The 19871-nt window shown below is 41.2% G+C and overlaps 3 protein-coding genes across 4 annotated transcripts in view; 2 read left to right on the top strand and 1 right to left on the bottom strand.

Annotated features, from left to right (window-relative positions):
• Positions 1 to 309: 309 nt before the first annotated feature.
• On the bottom strand, positions 310 to 6052 carry brd9 (bromodomain containing 9). Of its 2 annotated transcripts, none has more exons than XM_019873641.1 (17): positions 5906 to 6052; positions 4820 to 5034; positions 4607 to 4732; positions 4379 to 4508; positions 4233 to 4290; positions 3933 to 4077; positions 3687 to 3797; positions 3299 to 3459; positions 3044 to 3176; positions 2879 to 2954; positions 2247 to 2342; positions 2049 to 2181; positions 1835 to 1946; positions 1710 to 1766; positions 1540 to 1645; positions 894 to 1064; positions 310 to 811 (listed from the first exon to the last, which is right to left on the bottom strand). In XM_019873641.1, the coding sequence occupies exons 1-17, from the start codon at positions 5952 to 5954 to the stop codon at positions 729 to 731; spliced, it is 1962 nt and encodes a 653-aa protein (XP_019729200.1). In that variant the 5' UTR covers positions 5955 to 6052; the 3' UTR covers positions 310 to 728. The 2 variants fall into 2 exon arrangements, with proteins under 2 accessions (XP_019729200.1, XP_019729201.1); XM_019873642.1 differs by having other exon boundaries at positions 3299 to 3417.
• Positions 6053 to 6075: 23 nt separating this feature from the next.
• Positions 6076 to 10863, top strand: trip13 (thyroid hormone receptor interactor 13). The gene is made up of 14 exons (XM_019873648.1): positions 6076 to 6182; positions 6429 to 6501; positions 6744 to 6903; positions 6970 to 7096; positions 7740 to 7795; positions 7961 to 8051; positions 8118 to 8190; positions 8270 to 8333; positions 8406 to 8492; positions 9326 to 9432; positions 9522 to 9675; positions 9740 to 9852; positions 9930 to 9999; positions 10088 to 10863. The coding sequence occupies exons 2-14, from the start codon at positions 6431 to 6433 to the stop codon at positions 10181 to 10183; spliced, it is 1269 nt and encodes a 422-aa protein (XP_019729207.1). The 5' UTR covers positions 6076 to 6182; positions 6429 to 6430; the 3' UTR covers positions 10184 to 10863.
• A 5141-nt stretch (positions 10864 to 16004) lies between these two features.
• Positions 16005 to 19871, top strand: part of nkd2b (NKD inhibitor of WNT signaling pathway 2b) — a 43653-nt gene continuing 39786 nt past the window's right edge. The window contains exons 1-3 of the mRNA XM_019873600.1: positions 16005 to 16301; positions 16389 to 16415; positions 16499 to 16590. Of these exons, the coding sequence (XP_019729159.1) occupies positions 16277 to 16301; positions 16389 to 16415; positions 16499 to 16590 (144 nt within the window). The 5' untranslated portion in view covers positions 16005 to 16276. The remainder of the gene's footprint in view (positions 16302 to 16388; positions 16416 to 16498; positions 16591 to 19871) is intronic.

Below are 19871 nucleotides of genomic sequence, written 5' to 3'. Positions count from 1 at the left end.
AATTTGAAATTTCATTACACTGTATAATAGTGACATACAGAATTTTGTCGACAAACTACAAAAACTGTTTGTCAACACAATAATGATCCATTGTGACTGATGGCATTCAAAGGTTTTTCTTAACATTTGCTATTGTGGTTGTCATTGGCAGGGTTGGAATACAGTACTGCATTTTACTGAGAAATGTTTTTAACTCTTTTCATGTAGCTAAATAGTAGAAACTCTTCAGTGTGATGCCCCACATCATTCAAAAAAAGCATCAGCAATTAACACGTTAAATTAGAAATGCATGAATGCAGACCACCAAGATACCACACGGAATATTTGAATTGTTTATCATGCTGTGTAGTTGTTCAACAAAGCTGTTCAGCTCAGGTCTGTTTTTTTTAAAATGATGTATGGATTTTCACTTTACAAAATAAAGCCCTTTTACCTGGTTCTCACTTTCCTTTCGCGTTTTGCCTATTGAAAAGTTTCCTCCATTTTTAATGATTATGAGACACTGTATGAAACCGCACAAACTGTATTTACAAACACAAGTGCAAGCATTTATTTTTACTGTTGCACTAATACAAAAAAACCCCCCAAACATCCATATAAACAAGTAACAGTCTGTACAAGTAACATTCATTGTTTCAAAGTCACAGGCTTGTGTCATGGCCACATTACTGGACGGTCCAACGTCACAGCGTCAGGTGTCGACGCAGACGAAGAACGAAATAATGAGGTCAGTTATTGGCTGGGCTCTCTGACTCCGGAGACTGCAGGAACTCGTAGGGATCGTGAACCATTTCGGACTGTGACGGGCTCCCTGTTGATCAAATAAATCCATTTAGTTGAAAGTCGAGGCAATACATCTCATTGTCAAGGCTTAAAATTGACAACATGGCTACCCAAGTGGTGCTGATCCCTCTCGGAGGCGTTGGAGAGGGACGACAGGTTGGAAGAAGGCCTGGAGCCGACTCTGTCCACCTGAGCCTCCTGAAACTCCTGCAGAAGCTTGTCAGCTTCATCAAAGTGCTGCTGGCCCTCCTCGTTTCCTGGTTCTTTCTTCACACCTTTGCCTGGAATATGGATGGCGAGAAATTAAGAAGTGCTCTTCTGGCAAAATAATACACAAACATGACCACACCGTTGTACCATAGTCTTGCACATGAGCATAACTTCAGACTTTTATGATAGTTTCTGTCCTTACAGCATCCAGTGACTTATCATCATGGACCAGATCCAACTGGCAGGTAAGAGTTCCTGTCCATGGTGAAGTAATTACCCGCACATTTCCGTTTCAATGTTCACTAATTCATCTATTGGCATTTTATTTTGTGGAACCTATTCTCAGCTATTAGCTGAAAAACTCACCTATTCACATTTTTGTGCCCTTTCTAAGATACCATGAGAAGAAAAGTCAGTGAACCCAAAATTCTGTGCATTTTATGTCTCAGCACCTGCTATTTTAAATTTGTAAGATTCACTACATTTACATGAGCTGGATAAAAAGTGCAATTGTAGACGCCGCTGCAGGAAATGTGGACAATATACCTAATGTGTTGAGCATGGATATATCAAGAGACATGTCAGGATAGTTCTTCAGGGACATGAAGTCCAACACTGAACTGCTCTCTCCAAGACCAGTGCCATCCACCATCTAAACACAAAAACAATAAGTTGAGTCAAAGCGTGGATGTCGTTTGGCTTAAATGCAACCCCACCTGCATGTCGCAGAGGCCTGTCTTGGTTTCGTCGGGTTTCAGCATCATGTTCCTCTTCTGAGAAATAAGCATCAAGGGTCACGATTGACTTACATCCAGATCGAAAAATATAGTGAGCCACATACCTGCCGGATGTGATTGGCAGCTTTCGTGTGATCGCCTCCTGTCATCTTATCCAGAAGTCCATCGACCCATCGCTTGGTGACATTTCCACAGCCCTGGACAAAGTCCAGTATGCTAAGAGTGTGGGGGGAGGAAATAGTCCACACGCTGAAATTGGTGACACTTTTATCACTAAATGTCAGTATTCTTCAATAGTGGAGACACTCCATTCTCTACCTCAGAGCACATTGTACCCCGGTTTCATCTCCATATGCTGAGCACAGCAAGTCCGACTCATCGGGTAGCAGGTCTGGAAAGACTGAGTTCTTCTGAAGGGTCTGAATGTTGTAGGCACTACTCAGGAAAGTCACTGCAATACAAAGCCAAGATTTTTAAGCTGTAAGGAAATTCAAGAGCGAGCATTTTAATATGAACCTTTGTGTCTCCTGTCGTCTTTGAAGCCTAGTGTCGTTAATCCAGGAAGAAGCTTATTTGACAGCGAACTCAAATCCACTTTGTGGGTCTCTTCTTCTGCAAAAGGGAAAACAAGTGTGGGTGTTATTTTTCTTAATTTGACATTGTGAAAATACAGTGTTGTAAAAAAAATCATTTCATACTAAAATCTCAAATTTTCCCCTCAAATGATGCATCAAAGGTTCATGTTAATTTTCTCTTTCACTTTTTCCAGGATGAAGAATGACATCCACTAGCAATGAAAAAACCTTTAGTGTGTTAGAGATCTGTGCTTACGTAGTCAAACAAGTGTGCAATGCATTTTCAAGGAAATTCAGTACAAATACACCAAATGGAGATTTGGATGTGGTGGTGGTCGAACTGACCAACAAGGGCGGACAAAGGCAAAAGGAAAGGGTGTGGTTCCATAAAATCTATAAGCGTTTTGAATATGTTGTAGGAATTTTTTTCATTCTTTTATTTTTTAACAAAAGCCTATGTTTGTCGAGAACATGTACATTCTGCAGTAACTGAGATATTCATGATATCAAATTTTTGGAATCGAACTGACCAACAAGATGTTGGAGGGAGAAAACAAGACAATGGTATCAGACCTTCTGCATCGGGATCGAGCTGATTGACGACAGTGTACACAAGAGACGTGTCGGCCTCTTTCTGCAAGTAGCCTATCTGAAAGCAATGAGCAAACCGTATCAGTGTAAACAGTGCTGATACACTGGAAGCATGTTCATATAGATTGACCACGGAAAGTACAACACCTTTGAGTTCGGCATATATCTGTTGATCCGATCTCGGGCTTCATCAGCCGAATGTTCCACCAGGGCTAGAACGTGTTCCTCGGCAGTGCTGTCAGTCAGGCTGCAGGCGTTCCCCTCTGGCTCAAAAAGGTAGCTGAAATCAATAGAAGCCACGAGATGACAGTGTTTGTCAGTTTGCCGAAATCAATTCTTCCTCCAGCAGACGTGTCGTAAATATGAAGTTAAAAAAAAACAAACAAACCTAAGGTAACTTACTTCATGTCTTTCACAGGTTGTTTCTTTGACTTTTTGGCTGATTCCACCGGCACAGGAATTATCTCCGCAGGAGGTAGATCAGCCGCAAGTTCTTCGTCTCCCAAAATGGCTGCCATGTCCTGCATGAAAGACATGCTGCGCTTCAAAACCAACAGGCGATCCTGACAACAAAAATTGGAAACATTTAACGCCATATCCATTTCCATCTGAAATAAACATTTTCATGTGTAGAGTAAAATACTCCCAAAAACAGTTGTGGATGAAATTTTAGGATGATCTACAATGCACCTTAAAATGTACATCTTAACTTGATTTGACCTCCTCCGTACTTTTGAATGCACACAGCCAAGTGTTCGGTTGACTAAGACTAGACCATGAAGCTCCTTACCTTGCTCATCATCTTAAACCCAGTATGCAGAAGTTTCTTTGCTGCCTTATAGTAGACCGTCTCTGGGCGGTTGTAAACCATGGCATTGTCACACATCAGCTTAAAGTCTGCCTAAAGAACACAATGGATTGAGACAGGCAGAAGGTAAAAACTTGATTCCAATTTGTTCGTTTTTTTTTTTTTTTGTTTTTTTTTAACCCAAGTGAGAATTTTGACCAGTGGCTCTTCTGCAAAGCCTTATCCCACCTTGAATTCTGTCACTGTGTTGTACTCATTGTTTGTAATCTTGTCTTTCATGGTGCTGAAGTCCATTGGGTGTTTGATGATCATTGAGTAATTGGGAGCAATCGCATCAGTTACTGGGAAGGCAAAGAAACCATGGGCATCTTTTCTGTGAGGACAAGACACCAAGGTTAGGGCAATCGTGCTGAGACCAATTTCTGATTGACATTGGCTGACGCGAGCCAACTTGGTCTACGTCTCTAAATAGTAGCGTTTACGCCACAGATCTAGCCCAAACGGAAAGAGTTTCTTCGGTGCACTCACCTCTGTAGCTGGCGCAGGAAGTGCTGAAGTAATAGCTGCCGAGGAGTTGACTCATTCTCTGAATTGGTGGAAAAAAAATGAAAACGTAAGCAATATCATGACACATTTTGATCTTGATTATGGCAATAACATAAGGTGGTCCTTGCCATGCTGTGTCCGACATGCTCGCACGGGCCTTTCTCCTTGGTGCTCCACTTCGACCTTCACACTGGGGTGAAATTCCTCAAATTCGGTCTCACTCTCAAACTTCTCCTTCTTCCTTTTCTTCTCTTCTGGCTGATTGATAATGTCATTTGTGTGATGATCACACTCAAAACTCAACAGAATTCAGAATAGACATGTCACCTTTATAGGGTTAAATTAGTATTCCTCACCTCTACTTTGATACTCATAGTCTTTGATATAGTAAACGGTTCGACAGGCACCCCGGTGCTACCTGCAGTGGCAGGTGCTGCTTCCGATTCATTCTGCTCTCGCTCTCTTTTCTTCCTCTTTTCCTCCTGTTAGATCACAGGCAAGATACTATTCAAACAAACAAACAAAAAAAGTTTCAATTTGATATGTAGGCATCATCTCATCAAACTGACCTTCCGTCGTTTTCTTTCTTCATCGTCCACATATTTGTCCTTATCCTTTTCAGACTTTTTCTTTTTCTTCTTCTTTTTCTCTTTGTGGCGCTCATGGTCTGATCTGTCGTCATAGTAGCTAGAGTCATGGCCCGAACCGGAGAGTTCCGTCACTTCACTACCTCCGACTTTGAGCACAATCTTCAACGGCTTCTCCAATGTCTTGTCCTCATAGTCTGAAAATAAAATTTTGAAGACATTTTCACTTGCTGAGCCAGTGGTACAGGATGTGGATGTATTTTATGACGTTTAATCTCTTGTTGAAATTTTACGTAAAAAGAATGTATGCCTTTTCAATGCAATTGAAATCAAAATAGTCTGTAGAATTTTTTTTTCTTATGTTATGCTAGAAAACTGTGCCAACAAATCATACAATCTACTCACTGTGGCTGCCTCCAGCAAGTCAACAATATTTATTATGAAATATCATAAATTGTGATAAACGTTCCTGTACTGGTGTCACAGAACATACTTTAAATCTTAACTATACGTTTTCCTTTATTATTATTTTACTTGGAGTCTCTCAGCCACGTCTTTAGCCATGAAAGTGATGCGTTTTTTTTTCTCCCAGGAACTGTCAGATGTTCAGCCCTGAGAATATCATACCATATTTAACTCTCGCCTCTTCTTGCATACGAGGCTAAACAAACGCTGTGCAATCATTTTGTAGATCGCTTTGCAGATGTGCTGCTTAATAGTCTGGACCACATTAAACGAGAAACCTAGAGTTTGTAATTTGGTACAGTAGTTGTACAGCTCTATGCTTCCTCAGAGATGTGCATTTCTTTTCTTAAAGGTTAACCATGTATCAATATGAACCATGAATTTGAAATAAATTAACTGATGGCGGGCATGTTGGCGCATGTTTATATTTATTTAACATACATTCAGTAGATGATTATATTAATTGCCTCCTCAAGTATCTATGAATGAAAACAAACTAGATTCGCTGCTATTGCCAGCAAATGAGTCTAGCACAAAGATAGCAGCAACTACAAGGGAGAAACTATCGTTAACTGACAAAATGCCGCGATTGCATTCAGTTACCATCAACTGTTCTCCACTCCGGTTTATGTTTCTTGTGTTTCTTCCCCATTTCGTAATATTTACATTCAAAGCGTAGATTTATTCAGTCTGTGTTGCAGGCGTACTCGTTAGCATTGGCGTTAGCATTAACACAGAGGCTAACCGGAAATGACGCCAGACGAACGTGTTTGGTATTTCCGTTCCCAAAAGCAGCGCGCTGAATTCGAGTCTTTGGACATCACCGGGCTATCTTCATCTCAATAAAGTGTCAGTGTCACTTCTGTGAAAGTACATTTGGGTAGGTATAATTTTAACATTAAGTTTGCTTATGTTTTGTTTCATAGCTACATCGACAATTGGCTGTCGCGCAAACTTACCTAGCTAGCTTCTCTACTGTCGAGCCAACCGGAATGTACCATTTGTCAAACTCGAAGCATTTTGGATAGTTGAGAATGTTTTTCATTTGTCTCATTCGGAGCAAATGACCAGTCGAGAAACCCGAGAATGACTTTTTCCCTTCATAATGTTGTTCTGCTGTCACCAGGAATGGAAAGTGACGATATGGATGCGAAAAAGCAAAAAACGATCGATTTGGAGGTCCACGTTAAATCCCAAAGGTGGGTTATAAATTAGGTTACATCCTATTACATTCGTTGTTTCTTTTACCCGCTCACAAGTAGTAGGTGCATGTTTTTCCCAAACTTAGAGCCAACACATTTATTTCCGTCATAACGTGATTATTCTTAATGCACTTAAGGCTCCACACTCTACACTGTTTCCTTGTTTAAATCCATGTGTTTCCCAACCTTTATTGGATGTTGATAGCTTTTCCCCCTTTTGTATCTTGTGGGTATTGTAGCACAGCTAAAGTGTCAGAGGTGAAGATGCATGTCCAGGCTCTGCTAAGTCGCCACAGCATGGTGTTTGGAAACTACAAGTGGACAGAATTTGATGAAACCTTCCTGCACACTCATGTGGAATCTGTGGCCATAGTTGACCGGGAAGAGATGTCATCACAGGTAATTTATTTGAGCATGGTGGTTATGTATGGTGATCTTTTCTCATTCTTGCTTCTCCACATTCAGCCCCTCGATTTGACGAGCTGCACGATTAACTTCCACATCTTCACCCTGAATGAGGATGGGCCGAGCACATTCAGTTTTGAGGATGATGAGGAGCTCTCAGCGGCGAATCACTGGTTACTTCCAGCAGGTGTGGGCAATGTATCATTAATGACTGTGGTATACATCCAATATTTGCAGTCTGTTGAAATATATATGAATGCGTTATAATAGGGCTGCTTGATACCCCCGTTTTAAGACCAAGTATACGTACTTACATTTGAGTGTTTTTAGAAAAACAACTTGTCATAACTGACAATGAATTATCCAAATGCATGTAGCCTGTCAGCCAAGCCATTTCAGTTATGTGGTGTCTCAGTCTGAACACCAGGGAGCACCATGTCAAAGGAGTTTGTTATGTGAAGAAGTTGAGTGTCGGACGTCAGGCTCCTGTGTTGCATTTCGGAGTTCCCTCACACAGACAAGCGCCATCCTGCCACTGAAGGCAGACTATTGCCTGAATGACTCTGCCCCCGCCCCACCTTTCATGTCAGTATTTATACAAAACAGCTTTTACAAACAATGGAAAAGGGTCCCCCTAAGGACAAAGTACAGATTGTCACATCTTTTAATTTCCCGATTCTCTGCTGATATCTATGAGACAATGCATCTTTAATTTAAAACTGCATCCCCTCTGTTTTCACTTTTTAGAACTACAAACCTTGGAGCCATATTCATTGCTTCGAATTATGCATATAAGTAGTCATTTTCTCTCTTTTTTTTTTTCCTCGCAGCTGATTTCCATGGTATTTGGGAAAGTCTGGTGTTTGACAGTGGGGTCAAAACTCAGGTAAACCACATGAATTTTCCTCAGCGTTAAGTAATCCGGTCTGCCAATGAAATCAGATGTCAAATCACGAGGCTGTGAACACGCTGTAGTTATTATGCCATCGTTACATGGAAATTCAAGTGCGAACAAAATACTGAAGTTCAAAATACTCTGGTTCTCTTCCAGCTACTGGACTATGTCACAACAACAATTTACTTCTCGGACAAAAACGTCGACAGCAACTTGATTTCGTGGAATCGTGTTGTGCTGCTCCACGGTAACAATTGAATTCACAATTTGTTGTGTCGCAGTTATCAAGACTTCTCTGTGTTCACACATCCAGGGCCCCCAGGCACCGGGAAAACATCTTTGTGCAAAGCTCTTGCCCAGAAGCTGACAATCAGACTGTCAAGTCGGTGAGAAGACCTTCATTTAATTAAAACCACCTAGCCCTCAAAGGCACCTGCTGTTTTCACTCCTGCCTTCTCCATGCAGGTACACGTATGGACAGTTTATTGAGATAAACAGCCACAGCTTGTTCTCAAAGTGGTTCTCTGAGGTAAATGAGCTCTTGTTAGGTTTCTGTGAAAGGGGACCCTCCTTGGTTGCTAACCACGTGTCTATGTTGCAGAGCGGCAAACTGGTCACAAAGATGTTCCAGAAGATTCAGCAGCTTATTGATGATAAAAATGCTCTCGTGTTTGTTCTCATTGATGAGGTAAAGAAAACACAAATCGAGCTGTCAAAACATGTTTTCATGCTGATTTATGGGTTTAATTGGAAGCGTAGGTTGGTGAAAATTTCAAGCAATTTCAGCATGATTTTTGCTTTGAAAAAGTAAGTGCAGTCAAAAGTCGTCATCAAATGATTTACAGTGAGTGTACTAGACTTTGGAGGTCCCACTGTATTTGTCCACTGCTTTCGGTAATCATTGTATAGATATTGTGAAAAGCTATTTTTATTTTATTTTTTTTAAGTTATTCACATCATTGATGTTGCTCTGACCTCAGCCACTGAAATGAACACCATCCATCCATCTGTTTTCTCTATCACTTGTCCTCATTAGGGTGTCCAGCCAACTTTGGGCGAGAGGCAGGGTACACCCCAGATTTGTAGCCAACCAGTGTCAGGGCTCATAAAAAACAAGAAATATTCACACCTCTGGACAAACTAGTCTACTGTGAATCTACACAATTAATTTTTTGGAAATGTGAGAGGACGCTGCAGTGTTCTGAGAAAACACGCGCAAGAACTGAGAGAACATTAAAAAAAAAAAAAAAAAAACTCCACAAAGGATGGCATCAGCCAAGATTTGAATCCAGGAATTCTCAGCTGTGAGGCAGGCATGCTCACCACTATCACACTATGAAAGTGAACTCACCAGTTAAGGAGAAAAAAAATGTGGACTTGATGTGTAGTACACAATCAGCTTACTGTGCATTAAACCCCGCCCCAAAAAAACATATTACCCTTTTTATACATACAGGTCACAGGAGACTGTATTTTCTCCAAAATCCAAAGGTGCTGTTTGTCTTGTGTCACTGATGCTAGGTGGAGAGTCTGACAGCAGCAAGGAACGCCTGCCAGGCGGGAACGGAACCGTCTGACGCCATCCGCGTGGTCAACGCTGTCCTCACTCAGCTGGACCAAATCAAGCAGTCGGAAAACTTTACCCACCATTTTTCTTTTTTTCGCCCTTCCAACCATGTTGTTCTTTATGATGTTAACTTTCAGGTTCTTATTTTAGACACTCCAACGTGGTGATCTTGACTACCTCCAACGTGACCGAAAAGATCGACTTGGCCTTTGTAGACAGAGCGGACATTAAGCAGTACATCGGACCACCGTCTGAGAAGGGCATCTACAACATTTTTCTTTCCTGCCTTGAGGAGCTTATGAAGGTATGAGGAGTCACTCCAAAATGAAAGTGAGTGCGTGATGATAATGGTTCCTTGATGTGTGCAGTGTCAAATCATTTACCCGCGGCAGCCGCTCTTCACCATCTTTGAGCTGGAGACCATGGGCTTTGCGATGAGCCATGTATCTGAACACAGTCTGACCCTGAGGAACATTGCCCTGTGAGTACATTTTCCCATGATGCATCAGCAGCTTTTCGTGGGCTCCTCTTTGGAACATTTAATTTGGTTCTTTCCAGAAAAAGCAAAGGTCTGAGTGGAAGAACACTGAGGAAATTACCCTTTCTAGCTCATGCACTCTTTGTGAAGGTAAACGTTGGATTGAAACCCGGAAAAAAAAACCAAACAATAAAAATAAGAATTGTGTTGTTTCTTAATCATGCTGTTTTCCCTGCAGACACCCAGCGTAACTCTGGAAAGTTTTCTAAAGGCCATGGACCAGGCAGTGGATAAGCAGAAGGAGGAAAAAGCTAACCTAACAAATGGTGTCTGACACATTTGTAGGCTACAAGCTTCAGTTGTTTATTTATGAGGCATCATCAGGTAACTTGGTGCTGAATGTTTACACTAATTGATTCAGCCACAGAAAATTATTGTTCAAAGAAATGCTGTCCGTATGTTTGTTCGTGCAACAGCCGAAACCATTTTTCTTGCATACAGAAATGTTTAAAATGCCCAAGTCGGAATATGTTGTCTGTCGCAAACATATGCTAACATCGTAGTAAAGTCAATATTTGTATGAAAAACATATAACCCATAAGTGAAAATCAGGACAGCGGTAACGGTGTGTACCTTCTTGTGCCATATGACATCTTACGCAGCTGCGGTTCATAACTTTGAACTGCATATGTTGGCACTGTTAAGGAAAACACTAAACTGTTTTTCCATTGCAGGCTTTTAACTGTGATTTTGACTCCACCCGGTTAATTTGTTCAGATGCCCCAGCTCAAGTCCTATGGATATAGTCCTATGCCGACTTGAGCACCAAATTAAGAAAATCCAAACGTCTCACGTCTCATCTGGGAAAAAAAAAGAACTTTCAACAGATTTATTTGTGTTACTTTTTTAAAAGGGACATTTGATCCATATTTATGCCAACAAATAATATTTGAACTGTTTAAAAGCTGTTGTACAGAAAAGAAATAAACAATTTCTTTGTGTTTGCGCACACCAGCGGCAGTGAAATGTTTTTGCCGCCAGATGGCGCCCCGATGCTGTTTGCAAGTTTCCATTGCTTCTTGTAATGTTTCCTCTTGAATGCTAGTTGTTACTGATTAGGACTAATAGGGCACTGTTGAAAGTTACCAAGTACTGTCTTGTACAATATTTTCTGTCGGGACTTTTCCAGACTTGCTCGAGCAAATTGTCAGAATGAGTTCAGACAATGTGACCCGCAGTGTCATTCTGGGCTTGTCTGGCGCTTCCTGCCTCCTTGACCCGAACACATAACTGTCACAGGGCTCCTGATACGCATCAGTCATAAGCAGTGTTTATATGAAGAGATCAGTGGTGGCATTGTTCATTGGAGCATGTCTCGCATTCTGTGAATACTCGGCCTCTTTGCATGTCAGCTGCAGAGTACAGACAATGGGCCCTTTGTTTGTTGGCCGACAGCTTTTTTTTCTTCGCAAAACTTCAAAGGTTTCCGCAAAATGCCAAAGGAAAGTTCATCCTTAATCCCCACACAATCACACCAGTGTCACCTTAAAAAACAACTTTGCTCCGGTTGCCACACTAAAAACAATTGACACGGTGCATTACGATCCAGAGTCTGTCATTAGGATCAAACGGAGGCTTTTGTACTCTAATCAGACACATCTCAAAGTTGGATTTAAAAAAAAAAAAAGAACTCTTGGATCGGATTCCCATCCACTCTCAAAAGTCCCTCATGTCACAAGGACACATGCTTGTTAAGTGAGCAAAGCTGAGGAGATGGAGAAATACTACTGGAATAGCTTCAGTAAATCAAACCATAATTGCTCAGTCTGCAAGTTGCGATCTTCTGAAAGTAGCTGTCAAAGGGTCATCAAGTGAGAGGAAGAAGACAAGTCAAAAGCCTCCTTGTTATTGTTTCAAACTTTTTTTTTTTTAAACTCGCTATTCCAATGACAGAGAAGCCCAAACAAAACAAACAGTCCGGCGTTTCAAGTGTAAGTCGCTGAAAGCAATGAAATACCAGGACATGTGCCAATGGTGATTCATTTACACACATTGTAAGACATGCCGGCGGGAACATACATGCAAAAAAACAATGGAAAACACCACTCATTTGTTTTTTTGGATACCAAAGCAGAATGTGTCGTCGTATTCGTAAACCTGACAGCAGTGTTTTTCCGAGCCTATAAATACAAACATCTGAAAAGGAGTTTTATGTTGAACATTAACCAGGCCGTAAGAGAAACCTTGACATACACATGCTATTAAAACGATCCCCGATCACGCGGACCTATAAAAATGCTGTAATTTGTATGCCAGACCATTTGTTGGCAAAATGACTTTGAGCAGTCACGCCAAGTGATTGTACTGAACCAATCTGTCTTCAGTGTTCTAGTGTTGCTTTCCATTGACGTACTTGCGCGTAGATGACTCCGGTATTTTGCCTAAAGATGGCAGCGATAATGATATTGTTTTTCAAAATTCTTTCAAATACTTGAGTTTTGTGGTGCCGAAAGTACCATAGTAATGGAAGCAAACAAACAAAACGACACAGTGATGGAATTTTTTTTTTTGGGGCGGGGGAGTGAAAAATGGGCCTGTTTTTAAAAACGTCAGCATTACTGTTGCAGTCTCAAAGATAAAACTTGTACTCTGTTGTGAATCTATTTTTATTAAACAGGGATTGCCAATTGCTGGCCTGACATGGTTACGTAAGTTAGCGCGAGGATCTCTTCTCCATACAAAAAACGTAAATGTGGTTACAGATGTGTGAAACAAACACTCCGAACAAACATTGGCTATCGTTCTGTTTCATGCCATAGACATGGAGGCCATAGCTTGGCTGAACTTGCTGTTGACACTCACGATTTGTGATTGCAAAGAGTGAACAGGTTTAACATTTACAATTGCCTGAGAAATAATTTTTATTGATAATTGGTCGAGATAATCTTTTAGAAACATCAGCAAATCAGGCCTTAGTTGACTTTGATCGAATGGGAGAGCTCAAATTTGGCCCTATCACTATGTGTGTACGATGCTTTAGTTGGTGTCGCATAATCATCGGACATTGAAGTATATCATACTGCTCTGATGATGTCCTCTACGTCCTTGATATGCTCTGACATTTTATCCGAATTTCCTGCTTCCTTTCCCAGGCTCCTCTCTCCTTGCATTCTGACATTTTCCCGCGTGTTTGTGATCCCTTCAAGGAAAGTGTCTGATGTAGCGGAGGGAAAAGAGGCACGCGAGGAGGATGCAGCCTGCATCCTGTGAGCCGGCCTACGTGAAGCGGAGGCAATAATTAGGCGAGCGAGCATGAGTGAAGGCTGACATCAATGAGTTATGCAAATGCCTACACTCATTCGAGCAGCAGCGGCACATGTGAAGGTCCTCTGTGTGAGAGTTTTCATTGACATCGTCTAATAAGATTCTCACGCACGGCAAGCGGACTAGAACTTCACATTGAGCTGCACTGTTACGATAATAAAGGAGGATACGCATCAGTCCATGGCTCATAATGTCATGACTCATGAGACAGTCGGCCAAAGCATTTAAAGCAGAAGTTTTTAAACTGGAGTTCTGCTCTGTAAAATACTTGGCAGTGAATTACAGTTTGTCGTATCATAAAAACAAAACAACAACAAAAAAAACGTGCTTGCAGCATTTCTAGTTATTCGACATGGTTTCCTGCAAGTCATGAATTGACCTGCAATGTGAAGCACGAATGGCTTTGGGGTTTGCCTTCGACCGGTCTACTTTCTTGTCATACAGCAAAAAATGTGAAAAAGATTCCGCTCATGTTGTCTGTTTCTTAGTGGAGGTCGAACACGCTAGCTGCTGTTATGGGGCGGGGGGGAAGTGCTGCTAGAGCAGTCGCTCAATATTGTGATGAAATTACAAAATTTGCAAATTTCCTTCTCTAATCTCACCACTTGCTCTCTCTTTTTTTTCCAGCAGCCTTGTTGTTAGTGAAAGTAGTGACTATCAACTAGTTAAGAAGGGTAACGATTGAATTTAATTTAGTTTCTTGAACAGTAAATTGAATATTTAGGTTTAAATTACTCACAAAATAAATAATTTGTGTGTACAAAGGTCCCAGGCATCCACTAACCTACACAAATGCATTGTTAAATCAGAATAACAGTACATATTTGTATTATAAACACTTCTATGCCACAAATAGAAAAACCTCAAATGAAAAAAAACAATTAGAGCGAGAAGTGAATGTGCCGCATGCCGATGATGTATTCTCACGTGGCTGAGCAAACTAGTTTATTGATGTTTGTAATCCAGAAATGTTGTTCACTCAGGACCACCTGCAACCATGTCCGCTCCTTTGGAATATACTTTGCAGGAGTGTAGTGTGTACAAAATACACATTAATGAGTTAGGAATTGGGAGGGGGAAAAAAGCGATGGCCCTTACATAGTCATAACATTAGGGCGCGTGTGTTCTGGAGCCAGACTCTATTTTAACACCTGCCAACAGAAACAAACCATAAAAGTGGGGAGCAGCTTTTGAAGTGTGGAGCGCTCAAAGTACAGCGAGTTCTTCCAGGTTCTCCTCTACAAACAGCAGTTTATCTTTAGCACATGTGCTGCACGCTCCTTAACCTCTCAAATTGTTCTAATACACCAAAATCAATCGCGGGGGGGTGGGGGGGAGTTCCACAGTCTCAAAGACCATTTAGCGTTGTCCGTAACAGTGAGAAATAACATGAATGGGAAGATCCAGTGGACAGACTATAAAAAGTCGACACACCCCTGTTTGAATGTCATCTTTCGAGAAATTAAAACAATGAGACCAGGAAAAAAAATAATTTTAAAACTACAGTATGTCCACCATTGATGTGACCTATAACCTGTATAACTGAAAATATATATTTTGAAGAGGGGAAGTCTAAATAGACACATGAGATAATGTGGTTCCACGTGTACAGTATACACCTCCTCTATAAGTGGATGTAACTATGTTCAGAATTAACCATTCACATTCTCATGTGAAATAGGAGACAGCACTGGTTGGTTTAATTTCCCCCCAAATAAAGTTCAGATGTTCTTGGAGGGGCAGCACAGGAGGCGAGTGGTGTGCACATTCGCCTCACAGTGCAGAGGTGCAGGGTTTGATTCCGGCTGCGGCCTTCCTGTGTGGAGTTTGCATGTTCTCTCCAACTGCAACCCCAGACACATATGTGGACACCACCACCTGCACATCTGATCCCTTGATGGTAATCCCCCCCCGGCGGAAATCAAGCACAGCCTCCTTTGTTTTAGTGGTGTTAAGTGGGAGTTAGTTCTCCTGGCACAACTGCAGTGTCATCAGAGAACTTCTGCATGTGACATGTACGTATCTGAGTTGCACTTGGAAATCTCACTTGTCCAGCGTGAAGAGGAGGGGCAAAAGGACTGTACCTTGTGGTGCACCGATACAGGAGATCAAACTGCGGCCTGTCGGTCAAATAGTCAGAAATTCAGTGCACAAGATTGGGGTCCACAGCCATGCTGTTAAGTTTCTCCTGGAGAAAGCTGGGATGGACTGTGCATGGCAGCGCGGGTACCCGCAGCGGCTCCTCTCTGACCTGAGGAAAGAAATTTAATCTGCTGTATCTTGCACATGTCGCACATTTGACAATAAAGTTGACTTGAACTTGAATTTGAACTTGAATGTCTTCCTCGAGCTTGTTTTCTCCAGGTACGCCTGCTTCTTCCTTTTTCGGGCAGCTTGTGTTCAAGCATTTATTTAATCCTTTGCCTTATTACTATTCATCACTGGCGTAGATAGATGAACAAAAACGTTATTTATTGTAAATAAATGATTAGGTGAAACTGGCACAGTGTTACTGAATAGATGGATTTCATGCTTTCTTTCCCGTCATTCATGTGTAAAATTCTGCTTGTGCCTCCTAATTATCTGTAAATGTATTTAAGATAATTCATTCTCGAATTAAACGGATTTGGTTTTAAATCCAGATGTATTATTGACAATAATACATCTAAAGTTATTGAATTTGGTTTTAAATCCAATAATTTATTGTGCTGAGCAAAATTTGGGGAATTCATTTTGTGATGCCCGCCATTGACTGCTTTTGTTTTTAAAAGACTTAACCGGAAGCTTGTAGTTGTGACGTCAAACTTGACACTTACCGAGCAAGTCTGGTGAGCTTGTTTCACTTGCCAGCTGCCTCACTTCCAGTCGCACTGAGGTGTAATGAGAGGAGAGTCGTGCCGCTAAAAGGTCTCCCACCATCACTTTGGACGACTTCTCTGTGTTATTCGTGGACGCTCGGTACTTCCTCCATGAACGAGACATTTAATTGTCGGACTTTGGATAAAGTTGGAGTTCGGCCGCAGCACAATGTGACCACGCTGAGCTGAGGCACTTCGGATTTACTCGGTACCGTTTTATTGATCCACAGACGCGGCATTCAAGAATGGGAAAACTACAATCCAAACACGGTAGGTCACGCTTTCAATGCGCATCATTTCAACCTGAAGCTTTTCGAACATGAACTCAAAACGATGTCTGTTTTGCATGATCCAAAGCGTGCAAGCGCAGAGAGAACCCAGAAGGTTAGTCTCGTGGACAATCGCATGAAGACTATTTTGAATTTATATTCTTGTTCACGCTGATTGTTTTTCTTTTAATGTGTCAGGGGACAGTTTTGTTGTGAACGCTTTCCTCCGGAGGGGCATGGACGAATCTGAGCGCTATGGAGGGATGGATCACAAGATGAAGAACATGCAGGTATAGCAGACTTTCAACTTCTATCTAATATGGTGTTTTTTTGTTCATTAGAAATTAAGACAACGAGTCAGTCTTTATGGTCAGTAAGGTATTTACATTTTTATGTACCACTGAAGGGGTAAGTGTTAATCACATGTACGTTGTATGAAGTTAATTCACAAGGTGAAATATATAGTTTGCCCATGCAAATGTGTACTTTACGTACTTTACCTTAGCCATTTTATTAATACTATTTCTAAATATTTAACAAGATACACACACCGGTAAATCCGGTTTGACATTTATTCTATAAATGCCCCCAAAACACTGCTATCTATCTATCTATCTATCTATCTATCTATCTATCTATCTATCTATCTATCTATCTATCTATCTATCTATCGACAGTATATTATAAAAAAAAAAAAGTTGAAATCGTTTTACAATGGGCCAATCTCTCGAATCTAAACATGTCACACACTAGCTAATAGTCCACATTTTTATATTTTCATGCTTGCTTCTTCTAGTCGGTTTCCAAAAGGTTATGGTAGGTTTTCCCAAACTTGTCCAAATTGGGCGGCCGATTATTTTGTATGGGGTCAGCCATCCTTAGAATAAAAGATATTTAGTAAAAGACAACATTTTCTTTGAATCATGTTTGTAGTAAACCCATGTCCTCTATGTTCTTTGTATCCTCTATGTAATGGCAATTATACGTACAGTATATGAATATGTTTATCTGCTGGAGTGAAACCAATTTGTGAGTTTAAAATGGAAAGTTTTGAAAACTCTTCATTAAAGAATGCCAGCAGCATGCGTGAGAGTGTGTACGTGTGTGTGTGGGAGGTGCGTTTGCTGATGGGATGAGTGTGTCAGGCACTTCAAAGTTGTCTGCTCGGAGCTTTGACAACACCCTGTAAGAGGAGATGAGCACTTCTTGACTTTTAAGGAGAAGGCAAAGTGCTTTGACGAGCATGCGTGAAGACCCGTGCAAAGTCTCTTGTTGTTTCTTTCTGACACGTCTGGCCCCCGACACAACAGTGCTGCGATTATAGCACCCCCCCAACCCGCACCATCACCGGATAGTATAAGAAAGCCACACGTACTGTACACAGTGCATGGAAAGGTAGCCTCTTCTTCCAAGTGAGGTGTGTAAAGTTTGCTCTTGTGGCTGCCGGCATCGTAACTTTGGACTCCCTTCCTCCATGCCTCCCATTTTATAGAGTAGCTCCCAATCAGCAGCATCACGAGACAACACTTATATTCCTTTTGAGGTGGACACAGTTTGTGTGACATTTTATATGGAGGGCAAGTACAGTAGGTGAGGTGGGTGGTTTGTAATCATGCAAGTATTGCAGATTAAATCAGGTTATTATCCGCCCACTGGTTGCAAATTAAAGGGGTGCTGCAGTTCACACTCGCCCTGGAGGGAAACCACCAAAGGTGCAAGGCTTTTATTACTAGGTGCTTCCCACCCGCACCTCGATCACATTCATGACTCTGATTTATCTGCCGTCATTAATCACTTCCATTGGGCCACAGAACAAAATAGCTCTCCATATTTCACCAAACACTTTAATAGGAACATTTGAGAAGACATGTCTGAGAATGCCATCATATATATGTGACCACACATAGTATAGTGTCAGTGCTAAAGTCAGAATAACCCTTTTTCCATGCGTTTTCATCCCCTCCTTGCAACCACATCTGCATATTCAGCCCCTTTTCCATCTTTATGCATGCCAGCTGTCGCCCGAATCTGGCAAAAAGGAGATTTGTTTTTGGGGGGGGGGTATATATCAAAAAGTTTCTCACGTGCTTGTGTTGTCTATGAAATATGGACTGAAAATGAGTATGCATAGTATGGCAGAGGAAAATTGAGTCTGCCTGCTCATACGTTACATGAATGTTTTAAATGAGGCTGCAGTTGGAGTTTATTGCTGAAAAGAAGTCCTCAGGGGCTAGAATCTACGACTGCTGTTGCGCAGCAAGTTTGAGGCCACATATTTTCAATTTTAAGACCTGTACCAGAATTAGATGGTGTCATGTTTTCAAATGTAATTATTAGGTTAGATGTCTGTGGCTTTAGTTTCAGTTCAAGGCAAAACATAAGCAGCAGTAATACTCGAGGTGTTGGTCAAATTTTGTGTTTATTTCTTTTTGTAGTTACTGTAAAAACATGCTAGTTAAGTGCAAAAGGTTTTCTATATGTAATAATTATTGCTTTGGTAATTCATAATTTAGGATGTCAAGGATGTTGTAGTCGCTACACTGTAGCACTACCTTTGCCTGAATTAGAAAGCGTCGGTTCAGTTTTCACTTACGGAATTATGAAGTGTTGTCTGTCTCTTTATGTGCCCTGTGACTGACTGCTGGCCAGTCCAGGGGGTGGTCAGCTGCGAAGTCCCAAGCTCACCTTCGACCCCGAAGAGTATAAGCACGATAGAAAATGGATGGATTTTTCGATGATTGTATTTATTGATTCAGTATCGGACTTTCCCAGAGGAAATAATGCAAACTATACAGTGAAACTCCTCGAACAACGAAATCATGTTTGCAGCAAGAAATTTTTCACAACAGGGGGCTTTTCACTGTAGCAAATTTTAACTCAGACGTAGACACGAACAGACACAAAAAACGTATGTGTACTTTTTATGTTTATTCCAATAGTGCATAAGTATGACCATGCACTTATTTGACACTTCATATAGCCAGCGTAGAAAGAAAAAAAGGGAAAGATATTGTGAAATTTACAACCAGCATTTACTTTCACTTACATCAATTTCTTGCATAATTTCTTTTATTTTGCTTCCTCCATCTTTCATTTTTATTACCTTTATCCTGTCTTCAAGCGTTAAAGCTTTTCTTTTCTTAACTCCTTGGTCTGCAAAGGTCCGTTTTGTCGCCATTTTAGCAATGCAACGTTCGTGCCGCGTCTGAAACAAATACTTCCTGTACTACTGCGCATGTGTAAACCAGTGTGATGGTTGCTGTTGCCGTTTCCGAATGAAGCAGTAGAGGTCGTTGTGGCATGCTGAGGTTGGATTAGACTTTTGCGGAAGGCTTGTTTTCATTGTGGTGAATCTCGTCGCGAGGCAAGAGCAGAGAAAAAGATTTCGTATAACGGAACAGGGGGATTTTTCGTTGTAGGGGGAGCAGAAAAGTGGGAATGGCTTTCATGCATGAACATTTTTTCACAATAGGGGGTATTTTTGCCCATGTGGGTTTCGTTGTAGAGGGGGTTCACTGTAATATCTGTGTCTTTGAATGTGTGTGGCTTGAAAATGTGGGCCCTGACTAGT

This window comes from Hippocampus comes, unplaced genomic scaffold, assembly GCF_001891065.2.
Source record: "Hippocampus comes isolate QL1 unplaced genomic scaffold, H_comes_QL1_v1.1 scaffold383, whole genome shotgun sequence".
In the NCBI taxonomy this organism is placed as follows: Eukaryota; Metazoa; Chordata; class Actinopteri; order Syngnathiformes; family Syngnathidae; genus Hippocampus; species Hippocampus comes.
Note: the sequence above shows the minus strand (reverse complement) of the source record. Positions and strands in the feature narration are given on the sequence as shown.